The 17710-nt window shown below is 52.8% G+C and overlaps 1 protein-coding gene across 1 annotated transcript in view; it reads left to right on the top strand.

Moving 5' to 3' along the window:
• Positions 1-1993: 1993 nt before the first annotated feature.
• SERPINE2 (serpin family E member 2) overlaps positions 1994-17710 on the top strand; it is a 31388-nt gene continuing 15671 nt past the window's right edge. Inside the window, exons 1-3 of the mRNA XM_056121128.1 lie at positions 1994-2274; positions 5148-5375; positions 12585-12782. Of these exons, the coding sequence (XP_055977103.1) occupies positions 2016-2274; positions 5148-5375; positions 12585-12782 (685 nt within the window). The 5' untranslated portion in view covers positions 1994-2015. The remainder of the gene's footprint in view (positions 2275-5147; positions 5376-12584; positions 12783-17710) is intronic.

Genomic DNA, 17710 nt, shown 5'->3' with positions numbered 1-17710 from the left:
CTCGGCAAACTTGAGCTTAGCTGCCACTCGCGTCCCCGAGGGAGGAACTGAATTAGCCACCTGACAAATTCCCCTTTCCTGTCCCCAGCCGCTGCTTCCAAGTTAGGAGGTGCTGGAAGTCTTGGCTTTTCCATCCACACATGGCAGCTCCCCCGCCGCTTAACTGTCAGCACCAAGGGATGCTCAAGCAACGGTGATCAAAGATGTGGGCGCATTTCCCACGCCGCTCTGTCACGGCGAGTCAGCCTGCGTGCTGGGCGGTCGCCACCACTGGTGACTACCCACTGCTCTGCCCCACGGTGACTGTCAGCGTGTCCCTTCGATTTGAGTTAGCAGTGACTTCTCTTTGAGGATGTAAAAGCGGCTGCTTGGCGCTGAGAGGATGCAGTGATGCAATTTGTGGCCACCTGGATGGATCTGGTGCATTTCATGCTGGGTGAAGCCAGCCAGGAGGACAGGGACAGACACCGAATCATCCTCTCTCCTGGGACAGAAAGAGATGGCGTCAGGGAGTAACCAATGCCCCAAGGCAGTAGAACTTAAAACTCATCAATGGGGGCTGGAGCGATAGCACAGCGGGTAGCGCGTTTGCCTTGCACGCGGCCGACCCGGGTTCGATTCCCAGCATCCCATATGGTCCCCTGTGCACTGCCAGGGGTAATTCCTGAGCGCAGATCCAGGAGTGATCACCGTGCATTGCCGGGTGTAACCCAAAAAGCAAAAAAAAAAAAATCGATGGAATTGAGGGGATGGCGGGGAGCCGGGGGAAGGAGGTTGGGGGCTTGCTGGAGCAGAGGTGGAGGGTGGGTGCTGAAACAGTAATGTACACGGTAGGACACGAAACCTTACCCCTGTAAATCACCATGATGCCTACAGTCATTTTTTATGTAATATACTTGTAGTTGGGCTGGAGCGATAGCACAGTGGGTAGGGCATTTGCCTTGCACATGGCCAACCTGGGTTCGATTCCTCTGCCCCTCTCGGAGAGCCTGGCAAGCTACTGAGAGTATCCATCCCACCCGCATGGCAGAGCCTGGCAAGCTCCCCGTGGCATATTCGATATGCCACAAACAGTCACAACAAGTCTCACAAAGGAGACGTTTCTAGTGCCCGCTTGAGCAAATTGATGAACAATGGGAGGACAGTGCTACTTGTAGTTGGGAAAAAAAAAAAAAGAGGTGAGGCCCATCTAGTTCAAAGATCGTCATAGCATCCCCTCCGAATCGAATATCTGGGTTCTGATATTTCACCTGGATCTGCTAGCTAGCTCTAGGAATAAAATTCTGGAGCTTGCCCGGATTCTGTAGGTCTTCAGGAAACGTGCTTCTTCTTGCTCCCTACCTACTGCCTCACCTCTTCTTCCTCCACATCCCTTCTACCAGTTCACTGTGTGTGTTCCTGCCCCGACCCTCTGCTCACCACCCTTCCCGCTGAACAGGACCCTGGGCAGAGGAGGCTACTCCCGGCACTCCTTGGCTCACGGCACTGCCCCCAATTTCCTGGTCTGGACCTCTTTCACGAAAACATGGTTGTTTAATCACTGATTCTGTGTTTCCCCTTAGAGTGTCAGTGCCCTCGAACAGGGGGTCACATCCTTTGCATGTGGTCCTGAGCCCACAGCTCAGATCAATGCTGACACTCAGTAGAAACTCGGTCAGTGAAAATAAATAAATAATAAGACATTGGGGGCCAGAGAGATAGTATACTGGGGAGGGCACTTGTCTTGCACGTGACGGACCTGGGCTCAATTCTCAGCGTCCCGTATGGTCCCTCGAGCATGGCCAGGAGTAATTCCTGAGTGTAGAGCCAGGGGTAACCCCCTGAGCATCGCTGGGTGTGGCCCAAAAAGCCCCAAAGCCCCCCCCCCCAAAAAAAAAACAGAAAATGAAAAAAAATTCAGTTAGCGCCAAGGTCTTGCTGGCCATTCTCCGTGGAGTACAAAGCAGAGCCCTCACCGTGTAGGTGACAACAGGATTCTCCGTCTCCTTTTCAGGTTGTCCTCGCAGCCAGGAACCATGGCGTGGCACCTGCCCTTCCTCCTGGTGGCCACAGTGACCCTGCCTTCCATCTGCGCCCACTTCAACCCCCTGTCCCTGGAGGAGCTGGGCTCCAACACGGGGATCCAGATCTTCAACCAGATCGTCAAGGCCCGGCCGCATGACAACATCGTGGTGTCACCCCATGGGATCGCGTCCGTCCTGGGGATGCTGCAGCTGGGAGCTGACGGCAGGACCAAGAAGCAGCTCACCTTGGTGATGAGATACAGCGTGAATGGTGCGTGCGTGTGAGCCGGGGGTTAAGGATCCCGGGGGAGGGGAGGGAAGCGAGGATCACGGGGGGTGGGGGGCTCCCTTCTGGCCCCCAGAAGCAAGAGCAGCCGGGAGGGTCTTCCTAAGCCAGCGGGGGCTGAGGGCTGGCTCCTCTCGGATGGGCACAGTGCTGGGAAGGCAGGACAGGCCACTGGTCCCAGTGGGACTCTGGGGCGCTCCCACACCCCCGGGTTTTCAACACAGCTAGAGACAAATGACAGCTTCCTGCCTGCCTCACCTCCCTCTGGGGCACCAGAGGCATCAGGCACCTGGGGTGTGGAATGTTCTCAGAAAGCCAGGGAGGCGGAGAGCCTGAAGTGTGAGCTCAGAGCACTCGTCCAGGTGGGGGACACGGGTACCACCAGGAGGTGGGAATGTGGACCCACTCGCACAAACACTCACGTTGTCACAGATAACCACACACACACACACACACACGCCCATACTCACTCTCACATACCCTCACATTCCTTCCACACACACACACTCACATCCCTTCACATAGGCTCACATACTCTTATACACACACATACACACTCTCACCCACATACCCACACACACTCACACCTCTACACACTCTCTCACGCACCCTCACATACCTCCCAAGCACTCACGTGCACACACACACTCTTGCACACTCTCACACACCCACATAAACACACACACACTCTCACATACCCTCACATATGCTCACATACCTCCCACATACTCATACACACACACACTCTCACCCACAAGCCCACCCACACTCACATACCTCCATGCACTCTCTCACATACCCTCAACATACCTCCCAAGCACTCGCGCGTGCACACACACTCTTGCACACTCTCACACACCCACATAAACACACACACTCTCACATACCTCCCACGCACTCACACACACTCGCATACTCTCACACCCACATACCCACACACTTGCACACACACTCTCGCAACTCACACACTCTCACACACATATACTCATGCACTCTCACTCTTACACACACAGACACACTCTTACACGCTCACAACAACGCACTCTCACACTTCCCCACCTACACACATCTACGCTCTGACTCAAGATTCTTACACTACACACCCACTCTCACATTCACACCCACTCTCATGTACTCACACACTCATACACACACTCACACACATAGGAACCCCCTAGTTGCCCCCCCGGCCAGTGAACCTCCTGAGCACAGGACTCGGAGGAAGCCTGGCAGGACCCAGCGTGCACCCCCAGAACGAAACAAAATGCAGAAGCCGGAATCCCACATGGTGGGATGATTTCCTGGGTGCCCCCGGGCCCCGCCAACTGGACCCACGGAAGAGCAGCTGAGATCCGGGTCGAGGCTTCTTGAGTTTAGCCACACCCAGGCCGAGCAACTTTTCACAAACGCTGAGTCCAGCTCCCTCGACCGCCTTCCCCTTCTGTTGGACGGGGACTTTGCGGCACCTGACTGGCCCCCCACAAAGGTCCCCATGCCCTAAAGCATCAGGAGACTGGTCAACGCTCCAGAGGACCCTCCAGCGCCCTCTGCTGGTGGGGGAGTGTGGGGTCACTTATACACCCCTTGGGAATCAGGAGGGCCTGGGATCCCGGCTCTCAGGGACCCCGGGGGATACCTTTCTTTTTTTGTGGGGGGTCACAACTGGTGATGCACAGGGGTTACTCCTGGCTCTGCACTCAGGAATTACTCCTGGCAGTGCTCAGGGGATCATATGGGATGCTGGGAATCTAACTCGAGTGCAAGGCAAACGCCCTACCCGCTGTGCTATCGCTTCAGCCCTGGCCGGGGGACACCTTTCATCCAGGTGCCTTATCTGCCTCCTCACCCTACTCCGGAGCCGAATGAGTGTTCATCACTATGAACAGTTCATGGTTGATAAAGCTCCGGTGGCCGTAAAATCAAATTCTTCGAGAAGGATGTCCGGGAAAATTTACACGGTTCCTGGATGGTGGCAAGTGACAGTTTCATTGTAGTTGTTGCTTTGTTTTGTTTGGGAGCCTATCTGAAGATGGTCAGGAGCTAATCCTGGGTGTGCACTCAGGAATCGCTCCTGGCAGTCAGGGGACCCTGGGTTGGCCGCATGAAAGGCCAGTGCCCCTGCCCACTGCACTACCTCTCTGGCCCCCAACGTGACAGCATCTTCTGATCTTTCTGATTTTCATTCATTCCCCCACACACACACCCCCAAAATGGAGACCATCCGTTTAAATTTCTGATAGGAAAAGAACTCATGTTTTGGCTAGTTGAGAAGGAAAGGGAGAAAGAGGTGGATATGGCGGCTTCCATAGGCCTGTTAGAGGCGGGAGGCACAACCGATTTTATTTCATTGATTGATTGATTGATTGACTTCATATTATTTATTTTTTTGCTCTGGGGGCCCTACCCAGCTCCATCCTCAGAAGAACCTCTGTCGGCCAGTGGCCTTTTTCTTGTTTGTTTGTTTTCCTTTTTTTTTTTTTTTTAGGGTCATACTCAGCGATGCACAGAGCTTACTCCTGGCTTTGCACTCAGGAATTACTCCTGGCAGTGCTCGGGGGATGCTGGGAATTGAACCAGGGTCGGCCACATGCAAGGCAAACGCCCTTTCTGCTATACTATTGCTCCAGCCCGGCCAGTGGCCTTAAGTTCAGCACCCGCTTCGTGGCACAATCGCCTTGAGAGGCTGTTAATTGTTAGAACGGCCTCCCTGACCCTTTCTCAGCCCAGACCCCAGAGAAACGGACGAGCCGCTGGGCCCCCGCCCGGCCTTTCTCCTGCTCTCTCTGCTTCGCGGAGCTGCTGGGAAATAGGGTTTTAGGGTCTTGGGGTGCAGTGGGTACATTCTGCCGTCTCCGCAGGCGTGGGGAAGCACCTGAAGAAGATCAACAAGGCCATCAGCTCCAAGAAGAACAAGGACATCGTGACGACAGCCAACGCCGTGTTTGTCCGTGACGGCTTCCGGATGCAGCCGCCCTTCGTGGCCCGCAACAAGGACGTGTTCCAGTGTGAGGTTCGCAACCTGGACTTTGGGAACCCGGCCGCTGCTTGCGACTCCGTCAACGCCTGGGTCAAGAATGAGACCAGGGGTGAGTGGCTGCCAGGGGGGCATCAGGGGAACGGTGGGCCAGGGTGTGACTCCTCAGGTCCCAGGCCGGCCAATCTGCTCTTCCTGTCCACACACCCCGGGGAGACTCTGCTCCCTGCAGAGGGTCCCCAAGTCCTCCCCCACCCTTCTTCCCTGGCTGGCTGTGGCCCCTAGTGGCCCCAGGGTCGCCTGGCTCTGGAGAGCTGCATTGCTCCTTGCGGTTTTGGCGTCTGCCATCTCTCGGCCTATGATGCCTGGTGGGACCCCCAGGGACACGTTTCTCTGTGCCATCCCCACCTCATGGCCTGTCCTGCTCCGTCTCATCGTGGGGACAGGATGGAGCCTGTCTCGCGTCCTCCCCCTCAAGACAGCACCTTCCATGTGGTCATATCGGCCTGACTAAACTGCAGAAATGCCCCCGAGGATGGCGCGAACTTGAACACGTTAGGTGGAGGGGTTTAGGATGAAAGGAAGTAGGAAGAGAAGGCTCAGAGGACGCTGACTTGGAGCCAGTTTCCAGGCAAGGAGGAGTTGGGGTCCTAAGAATAAAGGGAAACCCGTGCGTCTCAGAGAGGGGACAGGGCTAGGGCACTTGCCTTACAAGGGGCCGACCTGAGTTCCATTGTCAGAACCCTGCCAGGAGTGATCCCTGAGCACAAAGCCAGGAGTGAAATTGAGCCCTGCTGGGTGGGACCAAAATCAGATTTGAGATTCAGCTGACCGTAAGACAAAACGTGTGTGTGTGTGTGGGGGGGGGGGGGGGCATGGTAGAGGGGTGGAGTGATAGTCCAGCGAGCTGGACATTTGCCTTGCATGCAGCCAGTCCGGGTTCAATCCCCGGCATCCCATTTGGTCCCCCGAGCACCTGAGCCAGGAGTAATTCCTGAGTGCAAAGCCAGGAGGAACCCCTGAGCATCACTGGGTGTGGACCAAAAAAAACAAACAAAAAAGTGCTCTATTTTCATGCTCCATCCCCCATCCACCCACCCACTTGTCTCAGAACACACCAGAACTTAGCCTTAGGGTGCAGACAAGGGCCTCTCCCGGCCTGAGCCAGAATCCATTCACAGCCCATCAGCAGATTTTCAGGTACGAATGTCAGCAGTCCTTGGCAGCACCTGGGAAGGGGGCAGGGGAGGGGCAGTGATGCTGAGGGGTGTTTTGGGCCCCTCAGAGGCGTCCTTGTCAGCAGGATCCTCCCGGGATTCCCTTCCTTGACTCCACAAAACAAATAGGAAACCCGCCAGCAGCAGTGTGTCAGGTGCTTTTTCTAAGCCCATTAGAGACCTAAGACCCCGGGTTGGGAGCTGAGGGTCCCGAGATGTGTGTGGCCATGGCAGCCCCTCCCGGCCGTCTCGGTGCCCTCCAGGAAACCACATCAGCTCAACCGTGGGCAGCTGTAAAAGCATTTGGACACAGATGGAGTCTGGGCTTCTCGTATCCCATGCCAGGCGAGCAACCAACCCTCACACAAAGCGCCCAGGATGGCAGCGCCCCCTGGCAGTGGGACCCAATGCTCGTGGATTCCCAAGCACATGTCCACATGGTGCTTAAGGGAAACCCGAAATTCCCCGTACAGGGAGGTAGGTGACCCTGGACGTGCCTGACCATCAAACCGTCACAGAGCAGTCCAGTTGCAGACCCCTGGCAGGATCTGAAAGCTACCACATAGAGGCAATGTGGCCCCATGATGACATTAGCCGCATCCCCGTCAGGGGACACAGTTTCAGAGCTGGTGCAAAACTTTAGGTGTCAGGGCTGGAGTGATAGCACAGTGGGGAGGACGATTGTCTTGTACACGGCCAATCCGGGTTCGATTCCTAGCATCCCATATGGTCTTCCGACCACCGCCAGGAGTAATTCCTGAATGCATGAGCCAGGAGTAACCCCCGTGCATTGCTGGGTGTGACCCAAAAAGAAAAAAAAAAACAAAAAAACAAGAACTCCTGGTGTCTTTCCAGCCCACCTAAGCTCAAGCTATATCTGCATTTGATTCTTCACACCCCCTCCTCTCTCTCTCTCTCTCTCTCTCTCTCTCTCTCTCTCTCTCTCTCTCTCTCTTATTTTCTCATAACTCCTGTATAATTTTATCCTCACTTCCACCAGGGGCCGTCAGAGGGTTTATTTTTCAGCAGGAGGAGACCAGGGAGAATTCTTTAGACACTTACGACACCCTCTCTGCCGAGCGTGGAGCTGCCCGTGATTTAAACTCCAGCGACAGGTTCCTGGGTCCTTACCGTCAGTTCTGTAGGGGACAGATACATTATCCCGGGCTAGGATAAAGCACCCTGGGGCCTGCGGGGCGGCTCTGTGCTGGGCTTCGTGGAGCAGGAAAGATCCGTTTGGGCTGTAGGGAAGGAAGGAGGTGCCCGGGGAGCTGTGTGTCAGCCGCGGGCCTGGATAATGTTCCTAGCAAAGGCAAGACATGGTATTCATTAGGGGGGGCCCGCTCAGGAGCTGGCTGTCACCAGAACAGAGTCGTAACTCCCTTCCCACAGGTGGGGGCCCGATCCTGGGGATGCTGGTGGGACCTTCATTTTTTTTTTAATTTTTATTAGTGAAACACCATGAGGTACAGTTGTAGACTTACAAATTTTTGTGCTTGGGTTTCAATTATCAATGATCAAATACCCATCCCTCCACCAGTGCCCATTCCCCACCACCACGGATCCCAGTATCTCTCCCACCCCCCATCCCCCCCATCCCACCCTGCCTCTGTGGCAGGGCATTCCCCTTTGTTCTCTCTCTCCTTTTGGGTGTTGTGGTTTGCAAAAGAGGCAATGGGTGACAATCATGGCTTGGAGGCCAGCCACACATGCTAGGGTAAAAGGGAGCTCAGATAGAGAAAGGAGCACCAAAGAAAGGGTGTTGGGAGGATCCTCCCAGGATGGGAGAAGCATGCTGAAATTAGACCTTCATTCTTTATAGCTACAGTTGGTGGCTTGCAGGCTCTGATACAGGGCGACGCTGGCTCCCCCTTGTGGACGTAAGGAGCAGTAGGGAAACTGCTTTCTTGACTGTGGCTTATTTATTTATTGTTATTATTTATTTATTTATTTATTTATTACTGTGGCCTAGGGCTGGAGCCATAGCCCAGTGGGTAGGGCATTCGCCTTGCACGTAGCCAACCTGACTGACCCGGGTTCGATTCCTCCGCCCCTCTCAGAGCACCCGGCAAGCTACCAAGAGTATTCAGTATGCCAAAGACAGTAACAACAAGTCTCACAATGGAGACGTTACTGGGCCCGCTCAAGCAAATCGATGAACAACGGGAGGACAGTGACAGTGACAGTGACTGTGGCTTATTTAAATGGTGGTTCATGGTGAACGCCAGAATCTTTCATTAGCTTCATTTAAAAGGACTTGACGCGCCTTCTCATGAATTTAGACCATCAGAACACAGTGGTTTTTCTCTTACCACTTCAAGAATCCCACTTGCATTTATATCGCCTGTTACATTGTTTTTACATATACATGGGCCGAAAGCTTAATAGTTTTGCAGACTAGTGTGCTGTCTTGAACACTCACACATGCGCTCACATATATACACACCCACAGCTGACTCTTCACAGAACACACAAAAGAAGGCGAAATGGGAAAATAAAAAACTCCAAGACAGCACTTGATTTTTTTTTAAGTTTTTGGCCTTCTCCAGCAGTGCCCGGGGCTTACTCCTGGCTCTGTTCTCAGAGATCACTCCTGGATCAGCGCGGGGGACAGTCTGCACTGCTGGGACCCCCAACTCAGGCCAGCCGCGTGCAAAGCAAAACAAGACCTTACCTGTTCTGCTATTTCTCTGGTCTTTCTTTTGCCGGGAGAGCACGGCAAGCTAATAAGAGTATCTCGTCCACAGGGCAGATCCTGGCAAGCTTCCCTTGGCATATTTGACATGCCAAAAACAGTAACAACAAGTCTCACAATGGAGACGTTACTGGTCCCCGCTGGAGCAAATCGATGAACAACGGAAGGACAAAAGAAGTGCTTTCTTTTGCCACTTAAAGAATCCAACTTGCATTTAAATTGCATGTTACATCTTTTCTTTTCACACATATGTGGGCGAAAACCTTCATGAACTGAATTTAATAGTTTTGGGGACTAGAGATCCCTCTTGAACACTCAAGTTTTGGGGGGAGGTTTGGGCCATACCTTCTCATGCGCTCCTCCTGACTCTGCTCATGGGTGACTCTTGGTGATGCTCAGGGACCCTTCCAAGGATGGAGCTGGGTCATCCTCTTCTCTCCTGTGTTCTCTCCAACCCCAGAACCTGGCCCTAGAGCACAGGTGCTTCCAGGCTTAAAAGCATCTGAAACTCAGACTATCATGTTTTCTCCCTGACCCTGAGCTTTGACACAAAGGAGAGGGTGCACCGACATCCTGTCCAAGGCCCTTTTCTCTAAGAAAAACCTCTTTTCTTTCTTTTCTTTTCCCTCTTAGCCCTCTCCTGCTCTCTCTCTCTTTTTCATTCAAACCTGTCACTCCCATCCCAAGCCCCGCTTTTTTTTTTTTTAATTTTATTGAAGCACCGTGAGATAGTCACAAGCTTTCATGTTTAGGTTACAATCACACAATGATCAAACTCCCATTGTTCCACCAGTGCACATTCCCTACCACCAATCTCCCCGGTATACCCCCCTTTCCCACCCTCCCCTAATGGCAGACATTATTCCCCATAATCTCTCTACTTTCGGGCATTATGGTTTGCAATAGAGACACCAAGAGGCCATCATGTTTGGTCCTTTATCTACTTTCTGCACACATCTCCCATCCCGACCGATTCCTCCAGCCATCATTTTCTTAGTGATCTCTTCTCTATCCCAGCTGCCTTCTCCCCCTCGCCCAAGAGGCAGGCTTCCAGCTATGGAGCAATCTTCCTGTCCCGTGTATCTACTATTCTTGGATGTCAGCCTCATGTTTTAAAACCCCGCTTTTAGGGTCAATCCTTCCTGAGCTCAGAGGCCCTGTGATGACCAAGCATCAGCATTTATGAAAAGATTTGCCCCAGAACCTCACCCCTCTCCTCCTAAGCTAAAAATGTCCCTTTATTTCTAATTTGGAACCAATTAGTTAAAAACAACATGTATTTCTTGGAATAGGGAACATGATGATTCACCAAGTGTGGCTTATTGGAGTCAGGCAAGTTTTCTTCACATTTAGGGCTGAGAAACCCTTCCACTGAGCTTCTCTAGAATCTCTTCTGGCTCTCTGGTTTTCTCTTTCTCTTACATTTTGATTTTATTGATTAAAAAAAAAAACAGTATATAGAGTTTGGTAGAATTGTTTCTTTTGAGGTCATTTATTTGCTCGAGCGGGCCCAGTAACGTCTCCATTGGAGACTTTGCTGTTACTGTGTCTGGCATATCGAATACTCTCGGTAGCTTGCCGGGCTCTCCGAGAGGGGCAGAGGAATCGAACTCGGGTCGGCCATGTTGGCCGCTTGTAAGGCGAATGCCCTACCCACTGTGCTATCGCGCACCTTTGCTTCTTTCTCTAAATGTCTTTGGTAAGTGTGATCAGACTGTTATTCTTTGTCATTCTCTGATTTCTGGTTTGGGGGCCACACCAGACAGCACTTAGGGTTTACTCCTGTCTCTGTGCTCAGGGATCACTCCTGGTGGGCTAGGGGGACCATATGGGGTGCCGGGATTCGAACCCGGGTCGGCCGTGCACAAGGCAAGTGCTGTCCCCTGTATTTATATTTCTGTTTCTTTCACTTCTTTCACTTAGTACAGTCCCCTCCAGTTCCTTCCTAGCTGTCTCAAACCTCATGTCCTTCTTTCTTGCTGCGATGACAAACTTTTCCGTCCTGTATGGAGACCACAACTTCTCTTTCCACTCATCTCCACTCATCTGTCGCTGGGCATGCTGGTTGCCTCCAAATCCTGGCTGTTGTACTAAGAATGTAATGAGCATAGGCATGCATGTGTTTTTTTTTCTAATATTTTCATGTTGGGGAGGACTGGCACATGCCTAGAAACTAATCAAGCGTATGGACTATACCCATAAGAAGCCTTGGATGCTGGATTGTAGACCTGAGAGTGCCAAGTTGGGGGGATGAGCATAGGATAACGGCAAGTAACACGGGGGCATAAGTGAAAGGTCAGGAGCACGCAGTGGTGCTAAGGGACGTAACAGAATGCACAAAACCGTACCTGTCAATCAAAAAGAACGGGACGGCGTGTGGGGGGGAGGGTTTCATCTTTTCTAACAGCTGCATAGTATTCCATTGTGTAGATGTACCAAAGTTTCTTTAACCAAATCATCTGTTCTCGGGCACTCGGGTTTTTTCCAGATTCTGGCTATTATAAATAGTGCATATAAGTGGATCAATGCGGAGAGTATCATGCTAAGTGAAATGAGTCAGAGAGAGAGGGACAGATATAGAATGACTGCACTCATTTGTGGAAAATAAAGTAACAGAATGGGAGACTAACACCCAAGGATAATAGAGATAAGGGCCGGGAGGACTGCTCCACTGCTTGGAAGCCGGCCTCACATGCTGGGGGAAAAGGCAGCTGGGATAGAGAAGGGACCACTAAGTAAACGATGGTTGGAGGGATCGCTTGGGATGGGAGGTGCGTGCTGAAGGTAGACTATGGACCAAATATGATGGCCGCTTAGTACCTATATTGCAAACCATAACACTCAAAAAGGAGAGAGAGAGAGTAAAAGGGAATATGCCTGCCATAGAGGCGGGGGCGGGGGGGGGGGAGATCGGATGGGGGTGGTGGGAGGGATACTGGGATCATTGGTGGTGGAGAGTGGGCACTGGTGGAGGGATGGGTACTCCCATCATTGTGTGACTGAAACATAATCACAAAAGTTTGTAAGTCTGTAACTGTACCTCATGTCGATTCCTTAAAAAAAATTTTTTTAATGTAGGCTGTAAAACCTTTAAATAATAATTAAAAGCCACAGACTGTAAAAAGAAAGAAAGAGAGAAAGAGAGAGAGAAAGAAAGAAAGAAAGAAAGAAAGAAAGAAAGAAAGAAAGAAAGAAAGGGGGAAGGGAAAGGTGAGGCCACAGGGACTCGGTGGAGGGTCACAGGCACTTTGCTGGCAGCTGTGTGCAGTGATTTTGCACGTTATTATGATAAACTTAAGCACTGTTGGAACCCTAATCCATAAGCTGCAATTTGAGATGGGGGGGCGCGTTCTGCGTGGCTCTGCCCCTCTCCCACCCTGACCCTCTCCCTTGGGTGCTCGGCCTCCAGGCATGATCGACAGCGTGCTGTCCCCCGACCTCATCGATGAGATGTTCACCCGCCTCGTCCTGGTCAACGCCGTGTATTTCAAGGGCTTGTGGAAGTCGCGCTTTCCTCCGGAGAACACCAAGAAGCGCACGTTTACGGCAGCCGATGGGAAGTCTTACCAAGTGCCCATGCTCGCCCAGCTCTCCGTGTTCCGGTGCGGTAAGTCGCCCTTTCTAGAATGTTCTGGGACCCCCCCGCCCCCCCGAAGGAGCCACATTGTTTTCAAGAGCAGATCTGACCTCTTCTTTTTAAATAGCGGAGAAGAGGCAAGGAAGAGTCTTTTTGGTTCGGGTTTTGCTTTTGCTTTTTGGGTTTTTTTGGGTCACTCCTGGCAGTGCTCAGAGGACCATATGGGATGCCAGGGATGGACATTGGGTTAGCTGTGTGCAAGGCAAGTGCCCTACCCGCTGTATCATTGCTTGCTCGGGGCCCTGAGAAAGTCTTTTAAATGCTCCGGGTAAATCTACATTATTCTGTCCTTCCTTCCTCCTTACCTTTTCCTCCTCCCCTCCCCTCTCCCTCTCCTCCCTTCCCCTACACTTCTCCTTCTCTTCTCCTTCCTTCCTTCCTTCCTTCCTTCCTTCCTTCCTTCCTTCCCTCCCTTCTCCTCCCTTAGTTCCTTCCTTCTTTTCTTCCCTTATCCTTCCTTTCTTTCTTCCTTCCTTTCTCCTTCCTTCCTTCCTTCCCTTCTCCTTCCTTCCTTCCCTTCTTCCTTCCTTCTTTTCTGCTTTCCTTCCTTCTTTCCTTCCTTCCTTCCTTCTCCTTCCTTCCTTCCCTTCTTCCTTCCTTCCGTCCTTCCTTCCTTCCTTCCTTTCTTCCTTCTCCCTTCCTTCTTTCAGAGGACATTCAGTACATTGTTAGCAGTGATAATATATCAAATGATTCTTTTTCTTTATCTGAATTTTCTTAAGTAAACAGATAACCAGTTTTATCATCTCAGTGGGAGAAGTGACTCCCTGCTGTTCTGGTGACCCAGACCACTAGATCACCAAGTCTACCAACTGTCTCTCCTGCTCTTGGCATGGGGGCACATCCAGTGATGCTTGGGCAGACGGTGCCGTGCCAAGGCTCAAAATCAGGGCTCCTTCAGGCAAAGCACATGAGCCCAGTCTGCAAGCCAGCTCCCCGGACCCTAATGTTCTCCTAAACCTGGCCTAAAAGAAGCACTTGTGCGTGACCCAGTTTGATTGAAATTAGCTTCAAAGTCTTCATCCGCCTTTTCCCTGCATCCCAGTTTCATCACGATTGTTCAAGTGCTATTATTATAAGCGGGTATCGTTGCAATAATAATTATTAGCAAGTACTATTCAGTATCCATCAGCGCCACGTCTGCGACGAATTCCCCAGATTCTGAAAAATGAATCAACACAGTAAATGAAGCCGCCTTCCCACTCGCTGATCTCAGTCAAGTTTCGCCACTCGCTTGATCGATGTCTTCCAGCTCGTCTGGGACACCCCTGGGGAAAGCGCGGTGCCCGGACTCTGAGAAGAATCAAAGTTCTTTGGTGCCAAAGCCTCAGTGCTCTGCCTCCCCACTCAGCCCTACATCAGGTCCCCACCTCTGCATGGTCTTCCATCCACCCGTCCTCGAGCACTGTGCTGGGAGTAGCCCTCAGGCTCTGCTTGCCGAGACTGTACCCCCCATAAAAGCCAAACAAGCACAAGAGATGTAACCTGTGACTTAGAAAGAGCTGTGTGCCAGGCCAATCTTGGGGTCCGACACCCACAGGGCATTGGATTATTACATGTGACTGTACCTGGTCTCTGTCCAGTACCCATTTCCACCTGGTTCTGAGCCGCCCTGGGGGCCTTGTGTATTCTCTGGCTCTCTGCTTACCCGTTGGGTTGGCTAAGGGGGGAACAAATCAGCAAGTGACAGTCCTAGAGAAGATTTAGGGACCATGGCTGTCTCTCTCTGCGTCACCCAGACCCACAGCCTTCTAGTAAAGTGTTCGGTTCTGGCCAGCAGGGGGCGCCCCAGGGCTAGGTCTTCAGGCTGGGTCTCTTCCACTTCTCTCCCCCTGCCAGCTGATAATGAAGCCCCTTCCTTGCAACTCCAGGAGTGGTCCCGAATGTCCACTGCACTTTCCCTGAGCTTTCCAAGAGGCCCCTTCATGCAACTCTGCTTAAGTAGCCTGACTTGCCGTCCTGCCGTTTCCCATCAGACATTTCCATTCTGAATTCATAACAGAAGGTGGAGGCCTCCGTCTCTCTTTCTCTTTCTTTCTTTCTTTCTTTCTTTCTTCCTTTCTTTCTTTCTTTCTTTCTGCTTTTTGGGTCACACCCAGCGATGCTCAGGGGTTACTCCTGGCAGTGCTTGGGGGACCATATGGGATGCTGGGGATTGAACCCGGGTCGGCCACGTGCAAGGCAAACGCCCTACCCACTGTGCTATCGCTCCAGCTCCTGTCCATCTGCATAGTGTGGTGTGGACCTTCTTTCTCTCCTCTCTGAGCTCGACATGGGTCCTTCCTGTCTCCAGGATCTGGACCCCAGCTCCTTGCCTGGCCTGTGTATTGCAGGGAAACAGGGGGGCGGGGGGGCGGGGCAGGGGTGGGGTGTATCAGTCCCACCTGCCTTGTTCCCTGGATGCCTGGTCAGCCAGTCTACACTTCTCCTTCGAGAGGGCATCCGTGCCCCACCCCCAGCTAGGCAAAGTCCCGGGGGCAGACCCTGGCAGGCCTGTGTTTTCCTGCTCGCAAACTCCTTTGCCCGTTTCCTGCCAACTCAGCCAAGTCAGGAACGGGCCAGTCGGGCAGAGGCCGCTGGCCAGCACCAAGGCGGCCCTGCCCCCCCCCCCCCACCTCCTGCCCCGTGCCAGGCCTTGACCTCACCCTTGTTGCTCACTTGGCTGAGACAGCTCCATTCATCTGTGTGCCTGGCTGGTCCCCCAAGACAGCCCGCGAGGCCGCTGAGAAGATGCATGTGGGAATATACCGAGAGAGGAGGGAGAAAATAGCAGCCGTGAGGAACAGCCTCCTGGGTTGGCGCCTGGGAGGAGGAGGCTATTTCTGGATAGGGAGGAGGCTGGGCCGGCTTCCTGCTCCATGCCCCCGGACCCCGCTACCCACCGACCCACCCACCAACATCTCCCCCTCCCCAGTCCCCACACTCCAACCTCCCAGGTCTGTAAGGATCAGCTCTGGCCAACTCCGCACTCCCTCTCCTTCACGGATTAAGACTCTCCAGGACGAGACTTGACGATTTTCTTCCTCCCTTGCCCCTTGATGTCTTCGTTTTTTCTGAGAAACAACCCACGAGGCTGAGAGTGAAGGGGAGAAAACGAGACCCCAGCAAGACCCCAGTTTTGAGCCTCAGCAAGGCAGAGCAGCCGTGCATCTGGGCTCCTGTGTTGGAAGGGGTCAACTGGCCACCCAGAAACCCCCGCCTCCTGCAGCCCCGGGTGCTCTAATCATAGCACTATCTTTATCAGACTGGTGTGGGCTAGAACAATAGCACAGCGGGTAGGGCGTTTGCATTGCAAGAAGCCGACTCGGGTTCGACTCGGGTTCGATTCCTCCGCCCCTCTCAGAGAAGCTGGCAAGCTACCAAGAGTATCTCGCCCGCACAGAAGATCCTGGCAAGCTCCCCGTGGCGTATTGGATATGCCAAACACAGTAACAACAAGTCTCACAATGGAGACATTACTGGTCCCCGCTGGAGCAAATCGATGAACAACGGGAAGACAGTGCTACAGTTGCCACAGTGCTAGGAGGTAGCTCAAAGGGTTCGTGGTGGAACAAAGGCAAAGAATGGGCCTCTCCGCCAGCCCTGCTCAGAGAGAACAGCCTCAAAGACACCCCAAAGGCAGAGCTCCCAGACCAGGCCAGCCAACAAAATGCAAGATACAGATGTCCAGGACAAAAATATTTTTGATTTTTTTTCCAATTTTTTTAAAAAAATATTTAGACGGCTCTAGGACTCAAGTCGAGTTTCAGGCATCCACAGTCGCAAGACTAGTACCACCACCAGGGACTGCTTTCTATCCTCAGTGTCCCCAGGTTCCCTCTCACTGTCCCGATCACCAGCCTCCTTCCTGGATCATTGTAGTTCGGACCCCAGACTTCGGTGCTGATGACTCTGTGGTTTGGATATCCACATGCACCGCATGTCTACATCATAGCTGTTTCCACGGGCCAGCACTCTTCTCTCTCTCTCTCTCTCTCTCTCTCTCTCTCTCTCTCCCCCCCCCCCCTCCCTTTGGGTCACACTGGGCAATGGGACGCCAGGAATCAAACCTGGGTCAGCCATGTGCAAGGCAAACGCCCTCCCTGCTGTACTTTTGCTCCAGCCCCCCCATATGCCGCTTCTTATCCCCCCTATATATTTCTTCTTCCCTGGCCTTTTCATTTCTTAAGTGCATAGGTCATTTCAGTCACTGAAAGAACCAATGTTCTCTGGGTGCCCACTAGAAGGCAGGCCTTGATGAGCACTTGAAATTTTTGTGAGACGGTGGGGGGAGTGCATTTGGGGCCACACACAGCAGTGCTCAGGACTTACCCCTGGCTGTGGACCCAGGGAACACTCCTGGTAGTGCTTGGGGGGCCATATGGGGTGCTGGGGATCAACCCCAGGTCTGCTACCCTACCTTGGAGATCACTTTTTAGATGCATCTGCATGTTCTCATTGGTCTCCACCATCCTGTGGAGGGAGAGATCATTCCTCGTAGTCCAGGCTCTCCTTAGCACTGCCCCCTCACTGACCACCAGGGTTACCAGACTGAAGACTGTACCTTTAAAAGTTTGAAGTGTTTCCTAGAACATTCCAGAAAGCCCCCTAACTCTAGCAATGTCAGTTTGCTTTCTGGCAGATGTTTTCCAACTCTTCTCATCCCGTGACCCACATCAGGGTCTCGTGGCGCCCCGTACAGGACCCTTTCTCTCCAGAGTCACACCCAGGCCCCACCACACACCCGACACCGGGTGCTGGGTCCAGGCGCACCCCTGGTGGCTGCGTAGTCCGATCTGAGAAGTCAGTGCTCAGCGGCTCCATGCTTTGTGTCTTTGACATGAGGAGCTGGAAGGGGCTGGCGATGGAATCAGTTGCGGGGCGCGGAGAATACCCAAAGTCGACAGCGTCCTTGCCTT

This window comes from Sorex fumeus, unplaced genomic scaffold (assembly GCF_029834395.1).
Source record: "Sorex fumeus unplaced genomic scaffold, SorFum_2.1 ptg000005l, whole genome shotgun sequence".
NCBI lineage: Eukaryota > Metazoa > Chordata > Mammalia > Eulipotyphla > Soricidae > Sorex > Sorex fumeus.
Note: the sequence above shows the minus strand (reverse complement) of the source record. Positions and strands in the feature narration are given on the sequence as shown.